The sequence below is a fragment of the Hyperolius riggenbachi genome, chromosome 11 (assembly GCF_040937935.1).
Source record: "Hyperolius riggenbachi isolate aHypRig1 chromosome 11, aHypRig1.pri, whole genome shotgun sequence".
Classification (NCBI taxonomy): domain Eukaryota; kingdom Metazoa; phylum Chordata; class Amphibia; order Anura; family Hyperoliidae; genus Hyperolius; species Hyperolius riggenbachi.
The window spans coordinates 92,698,526-92,723,734 of record NC_090656.1 but is presented as its reverse complement, the minus strand read 5'-3'; the positions used below and the strand labels follow the sequence as shown (position 1 = coordinate 92,723,734).

The window sequence follows — 25,209 nt, the reverse complement described above, 5'->3', positions numbered from 1 at the left end:
GCCGGCGAACGGTTCGGGAACCGTTCGCCACATCTCTACAGGGTAACACACTGGGCCTAGCACATTTACCGTGTTACGCCTAAAGTGCCCAATCGGATGCCGAACCAACACAAAATCAACAGAGCGTTACCGTCACACTTCAGTGGTGAAACAGCAGAAGTAATGTAAGTCAATGGGCGACGCAGAAAATTTTAATATGTTGGCGGCAGCGGTGTGGCGGGACTGCGCTGAACGGTGGAAATACAGCAGGGAAACCTGGAAATTTAAGTGATGTACTTCCTGTCCAACAGGGAGTACCTGACATGGAAAGGGGTGGTGAGTGGCAGCAAGGCGCGCATGGGGAGGTGGCGCCATGCATATGGCCTTGTCGGCGCACTCTGCCGCAGGGTCATATGAATGCCGTTTTGTGCGTTGTGATGTGATTGGGTGGAGCATTGCACCACAAACACAATGGCCAGGTGAGAGTTATATGGAGACAGCCCTATTTATTTCCTTTTAAGCAATACCAGTTGCCTGGCTATCCTGATGATCCTCAGCCTCTAATACTTTTAGCAAACAGACCCTGAACAAGCATGCAGCAGATCAGGTGTTTCTGACATTATTGTCAGTTCTGACAAAATTATCTGCATGCTTGTTCTGGTGTACTTCAGACACTACTGCGTCCAAATAGATCAGTAGGACAGCCAACTGGTAACTGGTATTGTTTGAAAGGAAACAAATATGGCAGCCTCCATATCACAGTCACCTCAGGTTCACTTTTAGTTCACAGTACTCAGTTGCGTTGAAGAATAATTCTGCATGCCAACTCACTGCCCATACACTTCTATGGGCCTGTTCACAATACTGATCACATTATTCTAAATCACTGCATGCAGGCATCGCATTTAAGTCTATGTGCATCCAATCTCCATTGCAGTTCACACTCATGATAACATGTGCATTATGCAACTGACCATTGTGAATTCAGCCTTAAATAGGAACTCCAGTGAAAATAATGTAATAAAAAAATGCTTCGTTTTTACAATAATTACCGGTATGTATAAATGATTTAGTCAGTGTTTGCCCATTGTAAAATCTTTCCTCTCCCTGATTTACATTCTGACATGTATCACATGGTGACATTTTTACTGCTGGCTGGTGATGTCAGTGGAAGTAGCTGCTGCTTGCTTTTTTGGTCGTTGGAAACAGCTGTTAACAGCTATTTCCCACGATGCAATGAGGTTCACAGACAGATAGCAGCCAGGACCATGGTCCTCACAGTTTCCTGGTGCAGGGGTTTCACCACAATATCAGCCATACAGAGGCCCCTGATGATCCGTTTGTAAAAAGGAATAGATTTCTCATGTAAAAGTGGGTATCAGCTACTGATTGGGATGAAGTTTAATTCTTACGGTTTCTATTTAAATATTTGTCATTCCTTAAAACTATAATTTAGTAAGCAAAGAATAAAAAAAGCAAACTGACCATTTCTTAAATCTTCAACTTTCTCTCCATTAATATCAAATATACACTTTGCTGATGATCCGAGGTCCACTTTGGAAGTGCACAGATCTAAAAACTGAAAACATTTGACAAAATAAGCACATCACACAGCAAATGTAGCTTCCAGAAATAACTGGTTAAATGAATGTGAGACTTTGCTACATAACAAATATCTGTGGCAGTATAAAGAGCAATCAGGGTTTTGAATAAATGAGATGAATTACAACAACCAAATGCTTTTGTATCAATTTTGACAACAGTATATTACGCGTACGTTAAAAAGGGGCGCTGGGAAAAAAGGGTGCGGGGTTTTAAAGATAAGCATGGATAACGTTTAAAAATGTATTGTACTGTATTTCGTTTAAAATTAATGTTTTATAAAGTTATAAATCATTAAATAATGTGCATTAAATCGGCAATTTATTAAATTGTAAAAACGTTAATCTTCCGTTTAAATAGTGAAACTTATAATAACGTTTAAAAAAAATTACTAAGTAACCCTCCCTGTACCTACCCCTAACCCCTAGACCCCCCTGTTGATGCCTAAACCTAAGACCCCCCCTGTTGGTGCCTAAGTAACCCTCCCTGTACCTACCCCTAACCCCTAGACCCCCCTGTTAGTGCCTAAACCTAAGACCCCCCTGTTGGTGCCTAAACCTAAGACCCCCTGTTGGTGCCTAAACCTAAGACCCCCCTGTTGGTGCCTAAACCTAAGACCCCCTGTTGGTGCCTAAACCTAAGACCCCCCCTGTTGGTACCTAAACCTAAGACACCCCTGTTGGTGCCTAAACCTAAGACCACCCTGTTGGTGCCTAAACCTAAGACCCTCCTTAGTGCTCACTGTATTGTGTGTAGAATAATGTTTTAAAAACAGTAAGGGATAAAATATATTACAATTTACATTACGTACTGATCGCTTTATTTTGTGAATAATAATGTTTTACAAACAGTAAGGGATAACATTTAAAATAATGTTTTATTGAAATAAGAAACGTAAATCATCACAAGCAGTTATAAAACATGAAAAATCTTCGGGCGCCGTTGGAAAACGTTATTATTCTCGGGCGCCCTTTTTTCCTGTTCGGCGCCCATTAAACGATAATTATTATAGGAGTGAATGGCGGCGCCCGATTTGTCCATTAGCCCCCTGCGCCCTTTTTTACTGTTACCGTATATTACAGGTGATTGCTGCACATTACTGCACTTCATGCTCCCTACAGTATATCTGAGTATTTTCAAAGGGGTTTGTTCCTCAAAGAGGAACTGTCGCAAAAAACGTAAAATTTTAAACACATGCAGTACAAATAAGAAGTATGTTTCTTCCTGAGTAAAATGAGCCGTAAATTATTTATCTCCTATGTTGCTGGCATTTACAGTAAGTAGTAGAAATCTGACATTACCGGCAGGTTTTGGGCTATCTCTCCATAGGGGATTCTCAGCATGGCCTTTATTCTTTATAAAGACACTCCCCGAAAAACATTTATACAAAGATGCTGGACAGCCTACCTGCTCACCATACACTTTTTTGGCAGTTGGACGGAGCAACTGCCATTAACTAAGTGCTTTTTGAAAATAAAGAAATCCCTATGAAACCCCATGAGGAGAAGGGCTAGTCCAAAACCTGTCGGTTCTGTCAGATTTCTACTACCTACTGTAAGTGACAGCAACATAGGAGAAAAGGAATTTATGGCTCATTTTACTCTGGGAGAAATGTACTTCTTAATTGTTTACATTTACATATATTTTACATTTTAAGACTTCTGCGACAGATGTCCTTTAAAGGAAACCTGAAGATACTTTAAAAAAAGATTTTCGACTTCCGGTTCCGGCGCCTGGTAAGATGGCTGCGTGAGCGGTGAGCTCCGTCCTCCGCCGCATCTATTCGCCTCCCCGCTGCAACTCAGCATCTCCCCGCTGACACTAGCTCGTATGGCCGAACTCCCGGGGACTGCTACAATAGAGAGGTACTTTTTACGTACCCCCCGGGATCAGAGACAACTCCGCGCGACTGAAGACAACTCAGCCCGGGCACCTCCCAAGATGGCGGATCCTACTTTAGGAGAGCGTGCTCCAGCGCCAGCACAGGAAGACGGACATTCTCCGCAGATGGATTATAAAGCACTGGCAAAGGAGATGGTGGAACTTCTTCGACCTGATCTGTCTCTGATGATAACAGAAGCAATAAGATCGCACCTGACTGACTTCAAAAAGGAGGTAACAGGGATTGTGAGGAGAGTAGCGGTGACTGAACAGCGAGTGAGTGACTTAGAAGATAAAGTAAAGGAAGCTGAGGGACTGGCACAAACAACTAGCAATAAGCAAGTGATTATATTTGATAAACTGGACGATCTTGAGAACCATTCCAGACGGAACAATTTAAGATTTATTGGCATTCCGGAAACTGTAAAATCATCAGATTTGGCGGACATTTGCTCCACTCCATTCCCGAAGGCACTGGGCATAGACACATTGCTCAAAGTGGAACGGGCACATCGGGTGGGGCCACTCCGCAATGATCGGAAACTGCCTAGGCCTGTAATTGCACGCTATTTGGATTACTCTGAAAAGGCTTATTTGATGGGAGCCTATAGAAATCAACGGAAATTGGAATACCAAGGACGGAAAATTCTTATATTCGCAGACTATTCAGCAGAAGTGAACAAGGCACGAAAAGCGTTTAATCCAGTATGCCAGCAGCTAGTAAAGAACAAGATTCGCTTTGCATTAATCTACCCAGCTACCCTGCTTGTCTATGACGCAGATGGTAGTACCTCATCATTCATCTCCGTATCAGAGGCGGAGAACCATGTCAAAGCAATACTGAATGCTAACCCTCCTCTACTTCAAGCTCAAACATCTGAAGAAACTCTAGATCAAGAGACCGATCACTCCCCAGAACCCTCTGCGCAACAAAATAGCCAAGCGTCCGCAGACTGGGATGATTGATAACTGCTGAAAACTGGATCAGTATGCCACCATTTTATGTGTCCACTTTTGATTTATGAATATTGCATAGGGGAGATGCTTTAGCAAATGTTTACTGCTATCAAAAATCTAACTGCAGGGAGTGTAAACTTTCTCGCTTTTTCTTTTTTGTTTTTCTTAAGAATCTTGACATAAAACTCTTGAATCTCATAATTGCCATAATGGCGGCGGAGGACTTGCTTACCTATGTAGGAGGATATCTCCTACAGTTTGAGCTCTGATTTGCCACTTCGTTAAGTGGTAAATTTTTATTATTTCTGCTATGTTATCTTTTATTTACTGGTTCTTGCCAGGAAAAAAGGAAGTCAGAAAATGATGTAAATTTCTTTACTGAGGTGTTCCGTTCGGGAACTAGTACTTTGCTGCAGCTGATTGAGCGGGACCTAGGTTTTTGGTTTAGCTGCTCTATCACCTGTAGCGCCAGGGTTAAGAATGGGTGGGTTGGGGAAGTTTATAGTTGAGGTTTCGGTGTCTCTGCCACGGTTAATATGAAGTATCATATTAAGAATGAAAGCTCTCTCAGATGTATTGGGTCTATATATTACACTCCGGATATACTGGCAATTGTCTGGTGGGCACAGCTCGGATGTCCCCGGGCATTGAAGGGTAGCCCCTTAGTGCCTTTAAGTTAACTACTTGGAACGTACGAGGCCTCCGTACGCCACAAAAACGTACGCAAGTACTGAGACATCTGCATAAAATGAAGGTTGATTGTGCGATCTTACAAGAAACACATCTCCGGGAAGATGAGATCAAATGGATGTCAAAATTTTGGGTAGGCAAAGCAATAGGCTCCCCCTCTAATGGAAGGAGAGCTGGTGTTATACTATTACTTAATAAAAAAAATTCTGACAAGATAGTTTCATGTGAAGTGGACCAGACTGAGGGGCGATGGTTGAAGGTAGAAATCTTGGTAGAAGAGCAACTAATTTGCATATGGGGAATCTATGCCCCAAATACTAATAATGAGTCCTTTTACAGAACTTTGTCGAGTAAAATACAGCAGACCCCCATGCATTCTAAAATTATTGTAGCTGGAGATTGCAATGCTGTCCCCTCAGTTGGGGAAGATAGGAGAATGTTATATACGCGGGTGGATGTGACTGTGAGACAGCAAGACAGACAACTTGAAATGTTCTTAGACGAAACGGGGCTAGTAGACATCTGGCGTCATTTACACCCTTTGGAAAGGGACTTCACACATTTCTCCGGAGTTTACTCTTCACACTCTAGGATAGATCTAGTGATGGTCTCCCCAAACCTTACAACGAAAGTTACTGCATCTGAAATCAAAGCAATGGTCATCTCTGACCACGCCCCAGTGCAGGCTCTCCTCCACTTAGGAGCCTTAAAACGTTCCTGGGAAGGCTGGAGATTTCCTAATTATCTCTATGATGATGAACAATTTACAACAGCTTTGACGAATTGGTGGTGGGAGTACTCGGAGGACAATCGGGCACACCAAGATAACCCTATTCTCTATTGGGAAACTGCAAAAGCTGTACTGAGGGGTCGTATTATTGGTTATGTTAAAAAGTTCAAAAAAAAAGCCTTAGAAAACTATACTCAAAAATGTAATAAAGCAAGAACAGCCTATCTGACTTACATACATTGTCCTACCGAGGTAAATAGACAACATTGGATCCATGCAAAAAGGGAAAGTGACCTATGGCTTGAAAGATATGACAAAACATTTAGATCACATAGAGCTGCTAAATTCTTTAAATTGGTTAATAAATCAGGCAGGCTACTGGCAAATTTGACTAAGTCTGAGTGGTCTCCTAGTCACATTCACTCGCTAAAAGATTCGCAGGGAAAGCTAAGAGTGGGCCATGAAGAAGTGCTAGATGTATTTACTTCGTTTTATGGGAAGCTATATGAATCACGAGATGGACGGGTTGAAGATATGGAGGCCTACTTAAACAAAATTAAACTTCCACAAATTAGTGAGGAAGATTTGGAGATTTTAAATGCTGATATCACTCAAGCTTAAGTAGAACGAGTAATTAAGTTTTCAGCTTTACGCAAGGCCCCTGGCCCAGATGGGCTAACTTCGGAATTTTATCGACTACTGAAAACCCAGCTTTCGACTTGCCTTAAAAACATGTACAATAAAATCCTCAGAACACAATCATTCCCCCCCACGGCAAACTTAGCATACATCAAACTAATTCCAAAAGCAGGTAAAGACATACAAGATCCTGCCTCTTACAGGCCGATCTCGCTTCTGAATCAGGACATTAAATTCATCTCTAAAATATTGGCTAGTAGATTGGCGGAAATTCTTCCTGATTTAATTTTAGAAAATCAAGTGGGATTTGTACAGGGGCGTAGTGCAGTCACTAATGTGCGAACTGCATTATCTGTGCTAGAACATTGCAGGTTGTCGGGCCTAGTACTGGATCGGAGGCCTTCTTGGCGCTTGATGCCGAGAAGGCCTTTGATAGCGTGGAATGGACATGGTTACGCAGGGTATTGTCGGGCTTTGGATTCAAGGGTCACTTTGTATCCTACATTGAAGCAATGTATGATTCTCCTGAGGCTAAGGTGTCTTTGGTGGAAGGATTAGGCCCGAGTATGTCTTTGAGAAGAGGCAAGAAACAGGGGTGCCCACTATCACCTCTGTTATTTAATCTAGCTTTGGAACCCCTGTCTCGTTCCTTGCAATCTTCAGATATATTTGATGGCATAAAAGTGGGTTCTTGCTCTGTAAAATCCGCCCTGTTTGCGGATGATATCTTATTGTTTCTCTCCAACCCTAGAAAAGATCTGGCTGCAACTGTGATGCATATTAAATCCTTTGGGTCTTTCTCCGGACTAAGCATTAATTATCATAAAAGTGAACTCCTCTTTTTAAATAAAAAAGCACATGATCAGTATAAATTATGGGTAACTCAAACGGGGATTAAACTAGCTAACAAATACATCACCTACTTAGGTATAAAAATTCCAAGAGACCCTGGTCAATTGTATCATCTTAATTACTCTCCCCTAATTGAAAAAATTAAAAACGAACTAATTAAGTGGGAAAAATTACCATTGTCTTTGAGTGGTAGAATCTATTTAATCAAAATGATCAGCTTTGCTCGCTTACTGTATCCCCTCCAAACTATACCTATATTAATGCGTCACAGGGACATCAAAACTCTGGAATCAGCCTTTGTAAGATTTTTGTGGGTTGGAGGAAAACCCAGAATTGCCCTATCTAAGTTGAAAAAATCAGTGGAAACACTGGGCTTTAATTTCCCGGACATCAGGGGATATAATTTAGCTTCATTATTTAGACATGTGAGAGATTGGCTAGGAGGAACCTCTTTTTATTCTAATATGACACTAGAATCTGAAATGATTGCTCTGTACTCTTTACAGGGAATTCTTCACTCCAGACTTTTCCAGCTACCCGATTACATCAAAAAGAATCTGGTTATACGAGACACTATAATCTCCTGGAGGGAAACTAGAAAATTATTTGGGTTAGTGGGTCACTTATTTCCCCGCGCTCCCCTCTGTGGAAACCCTGATTTTGTACCAGGGAATCTACATAAAGCTTTCCAATCATGGGCAGAAAGAGGTATTACATGTCTGTCTTCCTTCCTGACGCCTACAGGCTCCCTGTGTAGTTTTGCTGAATCTACTCAGCGCTTTCCACTTTTGAAAAATCATGCTTTCTATTATAAACAATTGGAAAGCTATTATGAATCAACAGTGGGTAGAGGAAGGACTCTGTCAACAGTCCAAGGTTTTGAAAATATGTTAGCAGGACTAAACAGTAAACAATCACCCTCATGGATCTATACATTTATTAGAGATAGACAAGTGGCAGGGAGACGAGGATTTACTGAACATATTCATAAATGGGCCACTCTGGCCCAGGTCCCTGTAAGTGAAGCACAGGAATCTATCCGTGTGGCCTGGAATCTTACTCGTACTAGTATTATCAGTGCCGACTGGAGGGAGATGCAATTCAAGGTTATACATAGAGCATACATTCCAATTAAAGGCCCTTACCGTCATTTAGGAATTACGGCAGACTTGCATGGATGCCCTAAATGTTCTTCCACGTCCCCAGATTTAAACCACATGTTTTGGAGCTGTCCTACCATCCAGCTACTATGGACAATGGCTCTTCAATTAATTAAAAAAATTACAGACAATAATAGAGACCTTCATCCTCTCTTTTGTTTAATGCACAGCGCTGACTTTTTCAATGGAGATCAAAATAAGTCTTTATCCAGATTCGAGCACTTGACACTACTGGCTACTAAAAAACTTATATTGAGACAGTGGCTTTCCCCTACTACTTTTACTATAAATATGTTAAAAGAAGTTTTAAGTCAATTAATGCACTTGGAATGTCTGAATCTAGAACGGGAAAACAAACACTCACTAAAGAAATTTTTTCAGACATGGAGAAAGTTCCTAGAAAGAGAATGTTCCAGGGAACAAATTGTGAGTGTGATGTCACCTTTACAAGATACTACCTGGTACTTGAAACAAAAAATAGGAGGTTACTTGGGAAAATTAGAAGTCTGAACTAATATGACAAACCGGAGTGAGTAGTGATAGTAATAATAATATACATAATGAGACACTTAACCTCCTTAGCGGTAACCCCATGCTGGACACGGGGTAAGCCGCCGGAGGGTGCCGCTCAGGCCCTGCTGGGACGATTTTCATAAATTTTTTTTTGCTGGATGCAGCTAGCACTTTGCTAGCTGCGACAGCACTCTGATCGCCGCTGGCCCCCGCCACCGCCGCTATCTGATGTGGCGCGCGGCCCCCCCCCAGACCCCGTGCGCTGCCTGGCCAATCAGTGCCAGGCAGCGCCGAGGGGTGGTTCGGGACTCCCAATGACGTCCCGACGTCGCTGACGTCGGTGACGTCATCCCGCCCCGTCGCCATGGTGACGGGGGAAGCCCTCCAGGAAATCCCGTTCTTTGAACGGGATTTCCTGACCGCCTATCGCCGGAGGCGATCGGCGGGGCTGGGGGGATGCCGCTGAGCAGCGGCTATCATGTAGCAAGCCCTGGGCTCGCTACATGATTTAAAAAAAATAATAAATAAAAAAAACTGCTGCGCTGCCCCCTGGCGAAATTTTTCATACCGCCAGGGGGGTGAAACACTAAGCGAGAGAGAGAATTAGGGGCAGAGACACCGAATTGTACATAGTTGTAGGGATAGAGGAGTAATGTTGATTGTGTTCTCAAGATTGCTATATAATACATTGATGATGGGTCAGCTCCAACTTATGAAGATATAATATCATCACCATACAAAATATTGATGAGTGGAAATGCCTGGTATATTGTTGTTGTCTCGAAATATATCTCATGAAAAGGGAAATACTGAAGACTTGATTTTATATGTTGAATGTTGACTTTAATGATGTATTTTGGACACATTGTTAACTTTATTTGGCAATCTTCAATAAAAAATGTATTAAAAAAAAAAAAAAAAAAAAGATTTTCACTTACCTGGGGCTTCTGCCAGCCTCCTGCAGCCGTCCTGTGCCCTCGCCATCCTGAAACGATCCTCTGGTGCCCAGCAGCGGCTAAGGTTCGGTATAGCCAACTTGAAAGTCGACAACCAATGGGCCTTTGACTTGCAAGTCGGCGATACCAAAACTTAGCCACTGCTGGAGACCGGAGGATCGTTCCAGGATGGTGTGGGCACAGGATGGCTGCAGGAGGCTGGCAGAAGCCCCAGGTAAGTGAAAATCTTTTTTTTTTTTAAGTATCTTCAGGTTTCCTTTAAAGGGATACTGTAGGGGGGGTCGGGGGAAAATGAGTTGAACTTACCCGAGGCTTCTAACGGTTCCCCGCAGAAATCCTGTGCCCGCGCAGCCACTCCCCAATGCTCTGGCCCCGCCTCCCCTTCACTTCTGGAATTTCAGACTTTAAAGTCTGAAAACCACAGCGCCTGCATTGCCATGTCCTCGATCCTGCTGATGTCACCTGGAGCGTACTACGCAGGCCTAGTATGGTCTGTGTCAGCGCAGTATGCTCCTGGTGACATCAGTGGGAACAAGGACACAGCAATGCAGCCACAGTGGTTTTCAGACTTTAAAGTCTGAAATTATAGAAGTGAACTGGAGGCGGGGCCGGAGCATCGGTGAGTGGCTGCGGGGGCACAGGATGTCTGCGGGGGACCGTTAGAAGCCCCAGGTAAGTTCAACTCATTTTCCCCCGACCCCCTACAGTATCCCTTTAAGCCTAAGTTCAAGCTTCCTGCCTTTAAAGTGGGAAATTACTACCAAAACTAAAGGAGGACAACTGACTACCTATACTGGGATGGGGCATGGGGAGGACATCTCACTACCTATACTGGGGCAAGGGTGGGGAAGGGGGGAGTGGAGGACACCTGACAACCTATACTGTGGCGGGGAAGGGGCGGGGGGTGGAGGGGAGGACATCGGACTACCTACACTGGGCCTTAATTCTTCATGGCATTCCTCAGAGATTTTTGGTTCATATTAACATGATGGCATCATGCAGTTGGCTCTACCCACATCATGTCATGCCCAAGCCTATTTTTCATGTGCTGCTCCCTTGTGGGGGGCACAAATTATGTGGGCCACAAAAACCTTAGCAGCACCCCTGGCTATACTGGGAAGGGAGGCCAAATTCAAATAAGCTTTATTGGCAGGACCAAATACATGTAACATTGCCAAAGCAAAGCATTAGCATTAGGGGGTTGGAATATACAGTCCATAAGGGTGTGGGGGATATTGGGCTTGGTTATATAGTCCATAGGGGTGAGGACAGTATAGGGAGCAGTATAAGGGGTATATAGTCCGTGAGGCATCATTTTCCTCTCAGTTGGTGGCAGGCAGTGACATACCAGGCAGCTATTTCCACTGTAGTTTCCTCTTCCACCAGTAGAATGTAGAGTTTCCTCTTCTCATCTGTGGAGGTGAAATCCTGGATGTGGGCTGAGATTCTCTGGAATCGGGCAGTCCTCACAGGTGCGTTTGCTGCAGTGTAACAGGAAGTGGGCCTCATCCATTGCTGCAGTGTAGCAGGAAGTGGGCTCCTCACAGAGCTTCCATGCCTGTCCATGCCTCCCTGTCTCTATTTTCAGGCTTTGGGCACTCAGACGGTACAGGCTCAGGGTCTGTCTGTCTTTGGGGTGGTGTAGCCTCTCCAGATACGGGGCCATTGTTTACTCACTCTGCAGTGATTGGTATACAGTGAGTTTCTGGGAGTTTATGTCACTCTTCCATTCACCTAGGTATGGTTCCTTGCAGCTTTCTATTGTCCCTTTTATATGGACTTTTGTCAGGCTGTGTTGGGGATCCTGGCTGGGCTGGCTGCTGACGCTTTGCTTCAGAGCACATGGTATGGCCTCGGCCACATGGTTCAGTGAGGCTACCTAATGCAGGTGGACATTTAGCTATACTGGGCAGGGAGGCTGCCTAATACAGGGTGCATGTTTGTCTATACTGGAGAGAGGGGGCTGCATAATATCGGAGCACATCTGACTATCTATACTGTGGGCACATCTGATTATCTACATCGGGGAGGGAGCTAGCCAATACTGGGGGCACATCTGGCTATCTATACTAGGCAGGGGGTCTTCCTAATACTGGGGGGCCATTTGCTACCTATACTGGGGCGGGCACAATTGTTTTTTGGGGGTGCACCTTTTTTGGGGGGGGGGGGGATTTCCACCTCTAGTGCTCGAGAACCTTGTCCACACCCTGTTAATACTTTAATTGAGAACAGAAATACAGCACATTGCAACATAAAAGTCAAGTTCTTCATTCTGTGTAGACATTCAATTCAATTCACTTTATTGTCATTGTGTAACACAACGAAATTACTTTTCATGAAAACCCCACGGTGCATATAGGGAACATAGTGATAGTAACAAGTAAAAGAAGAAATTATACACATATGCCAGGTTACGTATTACAGATGTTGAAACAATTTGTACACAGTGTTAATTATTTCAGAGAGGATTCAGAGTTCATCAAGTTTATGGCGGATGGGAAAAAGCTGTTTTTCAGTCTGTTTGTGTGTGTGCGGATTGATCTAAAACGTTTACCTGATGGAAGGAGCTCAAACAAGGCATTTCCAGGGTGAGTGTTGTCATTGATAATGTTTTTGGCCCTTCTCACGCTGCGAGTATTATACAAAAGTTCTAGTGATGGTAGTTCAGTGCCAATAATGGCTTCTGCTGTTTTAACAACTCGCTGCAGGGCTTCTCTAGTAGCCTTCATGCAGCTGTTGTACCAGGCCGTCATGCAATTTGTCAGAACGCTTTCTATAGTGCATCTGTAGAAATTAACCAGCAGCTTCTGTGGGAGGTTAGCGCTCCTTCGTTTTCTCAGAAAGTAGAGGCGTTGTTGTGCTTTGCCAGTTAGAGCTAAAGCATTGTCAGCCCAGGACAGGTTCTCTGCGATGGTGACTCCCAAAAATTTGAAGCTGGAAACTCTCTCCACAGCCTCTGCATTGATCATTAGCGGTAGGTGAGTGGTCTTTTTGGTGGTCCTAAAGTCCAGAATAATTTCTTTGGTCTTCTTTGTATTTAACATGACATGAGGTTTTACAGTCTACAGATTGCGTTCATGTCTAGGCATGAGGTCTATAAAGAGTCCCTGACTTCAAGGAAATGGATTGGGAGTAGCGGTTGCAACACATATTCTATAGATGCAGGAACTGTGCCATGCTGCACAGTCCCGGACTCAGATATTATGGTCCATGCCCCTTCCACAAGGGACTACAGATGGTCCAGTGATTCATTAACTTCAGACAGAGCTCTGCCTCTTGCTCTGGAAATGGGGAGGAGAATTGCCAAGGAAGTGGCAACTTCAAAACAATTTTAAACAGATCAATAACGTATGTATGTGAACTTTTATTTAAAGCAGCCACTCTGCCTGGGATGAAGGCAGATACCATTTGCCACATTTTTTCTGAACCATGGGTTTCAGCTTGAACCACTTACATCACCTTGCAAATACTGACAACGCTGATAGGCTTGCATTGAATTATATGATGGAAATGAGAATAAGACACTGAAAACCAAAGACACACCAACTCAATCAACAAAGAGCAGGAAGCTGCTGCTATGGGATGTGTGTGATGACCAAGAAGGAGATGAATGGAATGACAGGAGTGGGAACCTAATACAATAAGGGATTGTCCCAGGCACGCATGTTAATGTAGGCAGTTTCTAAACACAACTTAGCTACCAGCAGAAAAATGTCAGGGCATTAGCAAGCCTCTTCCTGATGTATTCCTGAATAGAGCCACAAATGGAGCATTTTCATAACAATACAGCCTCAAGCCTAACAATACAGAAAGCTGGTAGTGTGCAGCTGTGAAGGTCGGGACCACAAGCATCGTCTTCATAAGTTGGGTATCCACACCTCAGTGTTAGCACATGGCTGTTTATCATTTGTGGTCAAATGCATTTAAAGGGGATGTATAGCGATTTACGGTATTTTCCTTTCTATTGTATGCGTTTGTAAGATTTAGTACTGAAATAGACTTTGAAGGGAACCTAAACTGAACTTAAATAAAAGAGTTTAACTTACCCGGGGCTTCTACCAACTTCCTGCAGCCACCCTGTGCCCGTGCCGTCTCGGAATGATCCTCTGGCTCCTCGCAGCAGCGACCAGGCCAGTCGATGGCCATTGTGCCTGTACAGGCCTGCCGCACGCGTATTCGATCCCGCTCCTGTCACCGGGAGTATCCTGCTTATGCGCAGTACCAGATTTTCTTGTACTGCGCATGTGCAGGGTGCTACTGGCGGCGAGAGCGTGATCGAATACGCGTGCAGTCAGGGCTGAGCAGGCGCAGTGGCCATCCACTTGGCCCCAATAAAAACTTGCCGAAAAAACCCTCAGTTGCTGCAGGGGACGAGGATCGTTCTGTAACAACGTGGGTACAGGGCAGCTGCAGGGGGCTAGTAGAAGCCCCAGGTAAGTTAAGTTCTATTTTTAAGTTCAGTTTAGGTTCCCTTTAAACACATAAGCTATTTTAACTTAAGAAAATATAACATGTTACAGATGAAACTTTTATGAAGGTACCCTTGCTGGTTGGACAAAAGGAAAAGAGAACGTCCTTGGTGTATTACTCTTCATTTGCAAAGTGATGTGCTTGTGGCAGTGTGTGGAGGCAATAGATCCCTCTCCGATCAGAGTCCATTCAGAGAGGAATCTTTTGGGTAGGTCAGGCAGCCGTCTGCTAGTGCATGGCCACCTTAAGAGTCTAGGTAGGAAGTGTAGCATGCAGGACTTCAGAGCAGTGACGAAGGGAAAACACTGGAGTAATCAGTAATATATATTTTTCCCTTACGGGTTAATTATTAGCACACAAGTGTCCAGAGTAATTCTCCAAACAGAATATCATTTGCTTACCTCTTCCATTTGCTCCAGTGTTGCAGAGACAGCTTGGCCATCTTTCCCTGTGCCATTTGCAAACACCAGAATTCTCCTGGTGGAGCTTGCAGAGGATGCCTGACCATGTTTAGATGTGGTACCTTTAATCTTTCCTATCTTCCATTGGCCAGGCAGTGTTAGACCATTCATAGTCCACGTCATTTTGCCAGACAGCACAACATTGTCTGCAACACAACAACAACAAAAAATAATATTTTATTACCAGACCAGTAAGTATGCCCTCTACTTATGGTTATACAGTTTACACTATGGCATACTAACACTTGTAGCCAATACCTCACAAGGGCAATCATGTCATGAGAAGATATTAACTTGTGTAAATTCCTAAGGCAGCTTTCACACAATGCTTGTTGCATTCTGATATGATCGCAATGCAACAGTGCTGAAAAGTCACATCACGCGTTAAGTGCAATGCGAAGCAGCATACAGTACTGTACATTGAAAGTATGCTTCACTGTAACTGTAAACATGCATGTTGTCCGCAGGGGTACAGCTTGAGCAAGGCGAACAAAGCAGTTGCTTGGGGCCTCACCCACAGCAGGGGCCTCCCATGCTGGCAGGGTCACCCTGTCTGTGACTTGTATGGCTGCTGCTGCTTCCCCGTGTCATATTGGTATCATTGGGTGTATGTAGCTTCCTGCTGCCTCCCTCTCCTCTCTTTGGGTCATCCCTGATCTGCAGGTCTGTGGATGTTGGGGATGGGGAGGCAGTAGGAAGTTACATAACCCCATTGATACCAATTCCCTATGGTGGAGGGCACCTTTGGATATCTATACTGGGGGTGGCTACCTATACTGGGCGTAGTGCACCTGTGCCTAGCTACACTATCTATACTGAAGGGGTAGCTATTTTTGGAGGTAACACCTTTGGCTACCTATTATTGCAGGAGAAGGGGCCTCTGCCACAAATTATATGCTGCTTGGGGCCACAAAAACCTGGTTGTCAGGTAAGTTATTTTGCTGGAAACTGCCAAACTGCTGATGCATCAATGTGAGCATAGAATTGACATATAATTGTATCGCTTTGCAACGGATGCAGTGTGAAAGTTGCCTAATGTAAATAACAACACATGGTTAACTCACCAATTACATAAAAACTAAAAAAAAATAATCAGACATTTTGACCCCTTTATTAGGTAAAGTTTCCTTAAATGAAAGAGACTATAAAGTCTAAACGAAACATGCTGTGCATGGTGTTCTTCTAATGAATTATACATACTTCAGCAGTGTTTGAAGCCTAACTCTGCCTCTGTGTGCACACGTCTGACGCCTAGCCCCGCCCCCTTACAGCTAAGTGCTGCGCCGTTTCTGTGGCACTCTGTATCTCCAATACACTGTAGCACTTGACTGCAGGGGGTGGGGCTAAGTGCCGGAAGTGGGCGCACAGTGGGAGAGTAATTAGATTATTAGACAGCATATCCCCAAAATGGCATAATTACACAGACTTGTAATTAATATTAATATTTTCATTTTAATTTGTAGCCATGTAAGAATTCCAAAATGACATAAGCTTAAATTTCACTTCTTTGCAACCATATAAACAGTATTCTATTTGGAGTACAGGGTGTCCAGAAACTCCCACTGTGTGGTGGGTGGCACAGGGGGGGGGCTAGAGGTAAGGAGGGGGATTCTGAGGGAACAGGGGGACAGATGCGACTCAGTTGGAGGGGCAAAGGTGGCACAGAGAGTGGCACTGCAGGCAAGGAGGGGGATGCTGAGGGAACAGGGGGACAGAGGTGACACAGTGGGAGGGGCAGAGGTGGCACAGAGGGGGACGCTGAAGGCACAGGGGAACAGAGGTGACACTGGAGGCACAGTGTCCCTCTGATTTTTCAGGTTAAGAATGAACCTACAGTCCCTACCCAATTCATTAACTGGAGACTACCTCAAGTAAGAGGAACATGGAGGATGCATGATCTTTCTTCCTTTTTTAATAGCTGACCTTTTGACTTCAGCAGTTGTGAATCACACACCTGGAACAAGCATGCATCTTGTGGCGTAGAGGGTGAGTGCAGATAGTTTCTAAGCTAAATTTCCCCCAGAACAAGAGTGTAAAAATTATGCCTGCCCCCATGGGCTTGAGAATGTTATTTGTGATGCGGTATTTAGCCCCCCAGTATAGGTAGCAAGGTATAGGTAGCAAGGTATAGGTGCCCCCAATACAGGTAGCCTGGTATAGGTGCTTCCAGTATAGCTATCCAGGTATAGGTGCCCCCAGTATAGGTGTCCAGGTATTGGTGCCTCCAGTATAGGTGTCCCCAGAATAGATAGCCAGGTATAGCTGTCCCCAGTATAGGTGTCCCTATTATAGGTAGCCAAGTATAGGTGCCCCCAGTATAGGTAGCCAGGTATAGGTGCCCCCAGTATAGGTAGCCAGGTATAGGTGAGCTTGTATAGGTAGCCAGGTATAGGTGCCCCAGTCAGTGGCGTAGCTAAGGAGCTGTGGGCCCCAATGCAAGTTTTACAATGGGGCCCCCCAAGCACTCTGTACATAACAATTGATACGGCGCACCAAAACCTGCCAATGGTAACTACAGTGTCAGAGGTAAAAAACAAGGAACACCAAGAGCCCCAATAGTGTAATGTACTGGTAAATAATTAGTAGATAGAGTAAATATTAATACTCACAAACCAGGGTTACCATTAGGCAACCACTGTGAAGGCAGGTGGGGAGATTTTCCTGACCCCACTCAGGAATAAGATGTCACTCTCTGTAGATGAGAAAAAGGGGGTTCAACCCTTCACCCAGGGTGGACTCAATATTATGCAGGAGAACAGAGGCACCAAAAGGATAAAAGGAAGCTAAATGAGCTTAAAAACCAAATTCTGGGAAAATAGAGGAGGTAGTGGTGGACTTACCTCCTCCAAGTAGACACACAACGACTGTAGTAAAGACAGTCAATGGCCTCAATTCACTAAGCTTATCTCCTGTCTTTAATAATGTTTATAGAGTGGTCACCATGGTGATGAGGCATGTCGTATTCAGGAAACATTTTACCTCAGGCAAACCTAAAGTTAACTCTTCTGTCTTTAAGTTAACTCTTCAATCCTTAAAATAACTCCAGAGTTCTCCAGAGTTAGACAGGCTGTTTATTAACTGCGTGTGAAAATAACTACAGAGGAGGTAAATTAACTACAGAGGAGGTAAATTAACTACAGAGGAGGTAATTTAAAGGGACTCCGAGCTCACAATAAAAAAGAAAGTTGAACTCACCTGGGGCTTTCTCCAGCCCAGTGCTGGTTGGGAGGTCCCACGACGGCGTCCTGGCTCCTCTCCAACACCCCGATCCGGAATGGCTGACAGGCCGCAGCCCGGGCGACACTCTCCCGAGTGTCGGGATGCTCCTTCCGCGTATGACGCGGATGACGTCACACGCCGGCCGCCTCGCGTCATCACGGCGGCCGGCGTAAAAGTACTGCGCATGCGCGATTAAAGCGCGCATGCGCAGTACTTTCACGCCGGCCGCCGTGATGACGCGAGGCGGCCGGCGTGTGACGTCATCCGCGTCATACGCGGAAGGAGCAGCCCGACACTCGGGAGAGTGTCGCCCGGGCTGCGGCCTGTCAGCCATTCCGGATCGGGGTGTTGGAGAGGAGCCAGGACGCCGTCGTGGGACCTCCCGACCAGCACTGGGCTGGAGAAAGCCCCAGGTGAGTTCAACTTTCTTTTTTATTGTGAGCTCGGAGTCACTTTAAGGAATGAAGAGATAAGATAACTCTCTCACTATGTGGAGGTAAGTTTTCTCTTGCCTTATTATCTTCAGCATGATCTTAGTGAATTGAGGCCATTATATTTTATGTATGAACTCCAAATATGCAACGCGTTTCGCAGGTTTGATCCCGCTTCATCAGGCAATAACAAAGGAGCAATAGCACAGAGCACAGAGGTGCCTGGCTCTTCTACTGATCACATATGCTATTGCTCATTTGTTATTGCCTGATGAAGCAGGATCAAATCTGTGAAACGCATTGCATATTTGGAGTTCATAAACAAAAATTGACTGTCTTTACTACAGTCGTTGTGTGTCTACTTGGAGGAGGTAAGTCCACCACTACCTCCTCTATTTACCAAGAATTTGGTTTTTAAGCTCATTTAGCTTCCTTTTATCCTTTTGGCGCCTCTGTTCTCCTGCATAACAGTGTCAGCGGTGCAAGAAGGGGATGGGGAACAGTTTGTTAATAATTACCACTATTCAAAGTATCTATAGAAGTGATTATTATGAGCACAGGACCAATAGAGAGCTAATACTGTAGTTGAGGGAGGGCCCTTCTGGCCCAAGGGCCCCGATGTGGTGGCTACCTCTGCAACCCCTTTTGCTACGCCCCTGGCCCCAGTATAGGTAGCCAGTTATAGGTGTGTCCCTATATAAAAGCTTGGCAGATTAGCTTTTTGCCTCTAGGCTTGTGATCAGTGCATAGAGGAAAAAAGTTTTTGCCATTTATTTAGGAAAGGGTTCTTTACAGTTAGAGTAATTAAAACTATGTATTATTAAAATAAGTAGTTATCTATATCTGCAGTTAAGGGTGGCTTATGCCTAGTACACACCATACAATTTTCTGCTAGATTTTTGTTTGATTTTCTGTTAGATTATTTTCTGTAGAGACTGGTCATTATCTCTGGTGCACTGTCTTGTGGTTATCTCCTGCTGAGTAGAACAATACTGTAACGATCGGTGTAACACAGAGAGGGTCTGATTACCGGTGATCTCCAGTATCACCGAGAATGCAGATATATACCACATTATTGATTACTGACAAGGTCTGAGTGCTACCACGTAGTGATCGCAACGCCAGACACCAGAGAAATGACCAGCACCCAGTATATATACACAAGCGCTCTCCAGCGCCTCCCCTAAGTGCTGGACCAATGAAACCTGATAGAATTGTCAGCTGATCGGCTAGATCAGCTGACACCCTTCTGACTGCCATAAAGGCTCTGCCTCTCAGCGCGCAAGCGCGTCCTTCTGAACCTGTGTGGAATATCAGTCCCAGCCAAACCAGACATGTGTTGTAATGCATCTGTTGGTTTGAACGCGGGGCCAGCCGCACCGCTGTCAGAACATGCGGCGGTTTCCCCGCGTTTAGCCATACTGCTAGTGGTAGGCCCATGCGTGCAAACCGCCGCGTCGGACGCGCAATCCGCCGCCTTGTTCACTGGGCATGCGGCGGTTTCTCCACGCTCCGTCAGGCCAGTGGATGCAGGCCCATGCGCGCAAGCTGCCATGTTGAACGCGGAATCAGCCACCTTACTCTGAGTACTCGCGGCGGCTTTTCCGCGTTTTCTCACAGTACCCCCCCTGAGGAGTGGACTCCGGACAGCTCCTACCCGGTTTCTCAGGATGTAAAGCGTAGAACTCCCTCCTTAATTTATCCGCATGCATGCCACACTCAGGTACCCATGTTCTCTCCTCAATACCATACCCTTTCCAGTGAACTAGATACTGCACTGAGTTCTGTACAACACGTGAGTCTAAAATCTTTTCTACTTCCTACTCAGGTTGGTCATCTACCATCACAGGAGGAGGAGGAGTGGAACCTACATGAACTGCTGGCTTAAGCAGGGACACATGAAAGGATCTTACACCACGCATGCTGGCAGGGAGATCAATGTCGTAAGTAACATTGTTGATCTTCCTGGTCACTGGAAAAGGGCCCACAAATCTGGGTCCTAACTTGGGTGAGGGCTGTTTCAGGGTCAAATGACGTGTGGACACCCAGACCAAGTCTCCTGGCCGGAACTTCCACTCTAAGGAGCGTTTCTTGTCAGCTTGACCTTTCTGACTTTGAAAAGCCTTCTCCAAATTATTTTTCACGATCCCCCAAATGTTCTTAAATGACTTTTGCCAAGCCTCCAAAGCTGGAAACGGAGTGGAAGCTACTGGCAGTGGGGAGAACTTAGGCAACTTTCCAGTTACCACCTGAAACGGAGAAAATCCAGAGGAAGAGCTTTTCAAATTATTGCGCGCAAATTCTGCAAACGGCAAGAACTTGACCCAATCATTTTGCGCATCCGCAACATAACACCTTAGAAACTGTTCCAATGACTGATTAATTCTCTCAGTCTGACCATTGGTCTGTGGGTGGTAGCCCGACGAAAATGACAGTTCCATGCCCATTTGATGACAAAATGCCCTCCAAAATTTAGAAACAAATTGGACTCCACGATCTGACACAACGTTTTCCGGAATGCCATGTAGCCGGAAAATGTGGATGATGAAAAGATCGGCCAACTCCTTGGCCGAGGGGAGTCCTTTCAGGGGCACAAAATGGGCCATTTTACTGAAACGGTCGACTACCACCCAAATGACCGACATGCCCTCAGACCTCGGAAGCTCACCCACAAAATTCATGGACAAATGGGTCCATGGTTTACTCGGGGTGGGCAAAGGCTGCAACGTTCCCACAGGTGCCAGACGGGAGGGTTTGCTTTTTGCTCATACTGCACACTCTCTAACATACTCCTTGCAGTCAGTTGCCAATGAAGGCCACCGAGCACACCTACACACCTAGCAACAAGGTCCTGTGTTCTGGTGGCCCCAGGATGTCCAGCATTTTTGTGGGAATGGAACATCTGCAATATCTGGAGACGAAATGGCAGTGGTACAAACATCACCCCTTCAGGCTTTCCTTCAGGGACATCCTGCTGGAAGGGACTTAAAGTCTCCATCCAGTTTTTCCAGGTCTCTGTGGCTGCCAACACTACTCTCTGTGGGATAATAGTCTCTGGGTCTGAGGGCTGTGCTGTCTCTGGCTCAAAGCATCTGTACAAAGCATCCGCTTTAATGTTTTTACTACCCGGAGTTTACGTAATTACAAATCTGAATCTCGAGAAAAACAGTGACCACCGAGCCTGACGGGGACTCAATCTCTTAGCCCCCTCAATGTATTCCAAATTTTTGTGATCAGTGTAAACGGTAATCGTATGTTCTGCTCCTTCTAGCCAATGACGCCATTCTTCGAAGGCCAATTTAATGGCTAGGAGCTCCCTGTTGCCTATATCGTAGTTTTTCTCTGCTGGTGAAAACCTACGAGAGAAATAGGCACACGGGTGTAATCTTCCCTGCAACCCAGAACGCTGAGACAGCACAGCCCCTACCCCGACCTCCGAGGCGTCCACCTTCACAATAAAGGGATAGGAGGTGTCGATGTGTCTCAAAATGGGTGCAGAGCAAAGCAATTCTTTCAAAGTGGAGAAAGCAGCCAGAGCTTCGGGTGACCAGTGGTTGGTATCTGCCCCTTTCTTTGTGAGACTGGTGAGGGGTGCTATGACTGTGGAGTACCCCTTTATGAACCTTGTATAGTAATTAGCGAATCCTAAACATCTCTGGAGAGATTTTAGTCCCACTGGCTGAGGCCATTCCAGGACAGCAGAGACTTTGGCAGGATCCATAGAAAGGCCCGAGGTGGAAATTATGTACCCCAGAAAAGTGACAGATGTTACCTCAAAAATGCATTTCTCCAATTTAGCATAAAGCATGTTCTGTCTTAACTTGTGCAGCACAAATTTGACATGAGCCCTGTGCTCAGAGAGGTTATCTGAGAAGATTAGTATATCATCCAGATATACCAGAACAAATTTACCCAACACCTCCCTGAATACTTCATTAATGAGTTCCTGAAAGACGGCCGGGGCGTTACACAACCCGAAGGGCATCACCAGGTACTCGTAATGCCCATTGGGTGTGTTAAAGGCTGTCTTCCACTCATCGCCCTCTCTGATCCGCACCAGGTTGTATGCACCCCGCAAATCCAATTTCGACCTGAGTGAATAAATTGTCTATCAAAGGCAATGGATAGCGATTTTTTTACTGTGATTTTATTCAGGCCCCGGTAATCAATGCATGGCCGAAGGCCTCCGTCTTTTTTCTTTACAAAAAAGAAACCTGCTCCGGCAGGCGACCGGGAAGGGCGAATGAAACCCTTAGCTAAGTTTTCACGGATGTACTCTCGCATGGCCACTTTTTCTGGCCCAGACAAATTGTAGAGATGACCTCTAGGGGGCATACAACCAGAACGGAGGTCGATGGGGCAATCGAAAGGGCGATGTGGAGGTAGTTTCTCTGCAGCTTTGGGACAAAACACATCTGAAAATTCAGAATATTGTTCCGGTACTCCCTCCACATGAATCCTGGTCTGACCTAAGGTTACCCTCACTAAGCAATGATGAAAGTAATGGGCTGACCAGCTTGTTAGCTGACCAGTGGCCCAATTAATCTGAGGGGAGTGATGGTGTAACCAAGGCATGCCAAGGATGATAGTGGAGGTTGTCATGTGTAACACAAAAAAACTTCTCCCTATGCAGCACCCCTATAGTTACTCCCACCTCTGATGTCTGAGACAGAGGACGGTTACGTTGCAGGGGGGAATCATCCACTGCCGTAACTTGGATAGGTGGTGTTACCGGGGTGAGCGGAATACCCAATTTCTTAGCAAATTCGTAATCCATAAAATTAGCCGCTGAGCCCGAATCAACGAAGGCCTCAGTGACTTCAGATTTATCTTCCCATGTAATCGTACAAGGAAGAAGCAACCTTTTATCATCTAGGGGTAAAAGTTGTACGCCTAGGGTATTACCCCTAACTACTCCTAGGCAGTAGCGTTTCCCGATTTCTTAGGGCAATTCTGTACTCTATGACCCCCCTCTGCACAATAAAGACATAACTGATCTGAAATCCTGCGTCTCCGCTCCACTTGAGACAACTTTGACCGACCAAACTGCATTGGTTCGGGTGGAGGTGAAACGGGAGGAGGTGGAGTCACAGAAGGCGCAGCGTAGGACACCATCCTTACATGGTTTCTACCCCGGGTCTGTCTCTGATAGCGTAGCCTACGGTCGACCCTGATGGCAGATGAAATGGCCTCATCAAGGGTCTTAGGTTCAGGCTGACTTAACATAAGATCAGAGACCTCATCTGACAACCCTGATAAGAAACAATCTAACAGGGCAAAGGTGCCCCACCTGGCTGATACTGACCACCTTCTGAATTCAGCAGCATACTCCTCGACCGGACTCTTGCCTTGACGTAACAACCTGAGCTTCCGCTCAGAAGTCGAGGCAATGTCTGGATCGTCGTAAATTATTGCCATGGCTTTAAAAAATTCATCTACAGAGGTTAGGGCTAAGTCTCCAGCGGGTAGACTGTACGCCCAGGTCTGAGAATCGCCTGATAACAATGTCTTAATAAATGTGGCCATAGTTCCTGAAGATCTAGGTCTCAACTCAAAGTATGATAACACTCTACTCCTAAAATTTCGGAAATCAGATCTGTGACCAGAAAATTTTTCAGGTACAGGCATGCGTATAAAAGGTATTTTAACCGAAGATGATAATTTGAAAGATGCTCTGTATTACCTCAAGCGTAAAGAACTACAGTTTTCCATGCACCAATTATTTTTGGCTGAGTATGTAAAGAATCGACGCATTCCTAGAGGCTACAGAGTAGCATTGAGATCCACACTTTTGAATCACGACCAACTATTTTTGCAAAGATTTTTTGAAATTCTTAATAAGTGCAGCATAGACGTCATGGTGCTAACCATTGAACGACTGCAGGTTCACCTTATCAAACTCAGAGGTGAGATCAGCAACGCAGATGACAAACTAAAGAACAGCACTAACCTGGAGCAATATAATGAGATGTTGCTGGAGATTGAGGATAGTATAAACGCAGAAAAACGCACGCTGGCCGCAAGGAAACAGATGAAGTTGAAACGCGATGCCGATGACTACAGTGCAGATCGCGTTTACTCCTGGAAAGACGAGAGGAGGAGAGTGCGCGGCGGGGCCCCCACCGCAAGAGGAGTATCCGGAGGTGATGCTGAGGGGAACCAACACATTGGTTCCGGGAAGGTAGTGTATCCGGGCGGACGGGGCAGAGCTGACACACTTCCGGTTTCCGGACAGAGATACGGAGGTCGCCGCAGAGGAACCCGGAATAGAGGCAAGCCGCGAGGCGGCAGAGAGAGAGGTCGGCCAAGCCGGTACGAAAGGGGATGGGACACTGCAGAGTCTATGACTGATGACTCCGACCAGCAGGATTTTCGAGAGGCCCGCGTTCCTATTACAGGGGGCGCGTCAGAAGATGCAGGGCAAAGAGGAGCCAGTTCAGCCCCCAGCAGATCGAACGCATGTCAGCAGAGGGACTATTACCAGCTGAGGAAAATAACCTAGGCTAGGTGAGCAACATCATAAACATTTCCTCTTATAACCTTGACCCAATGGAACTATCTGTATTGGAGAAAGGATTGGGGTTTGTGCCCACCCATCTTGACAGCATGTTTGAGTGGGAAGTGGACTGGTTCAGATTTATACGGAGGCTGAAATTGAAGGCCTTTTTC

At 45.3% G+C, this 25,209-nt stretch overlaps 1 protein-coding gene across 6 annotated transcripts in view; it reads right to left on the bottom strand.

The window, feature by feature from the left end:
- DCDC1 (doublecortin domain containing 1) overlaps positions 1-25,209 on the bottom strand; it is a 751,262-nt gene that overhangs the window by 554,809 nt on the left and 171,244 nt on the right. For all 6 annotated transcript variants that reach the window (XM_068260478.1, XM_068260480.1, XM_068260479.1 and 3 more), the window contains 2 exons: positions 14,831-15,036; positions 1,465-1,558 (listed from right to left, as the gene is read on the bottom strand). In XM_068260478.1, the coding sequence (XP_068116579.1) occupies positions 1,465-1,558; positions 14,831-15,036 (300 nt within the window). The remainder of the gene's footprint in view (positions 1-1,464; positions 1,559-14,830; positions 15,037-25,209) is intronic.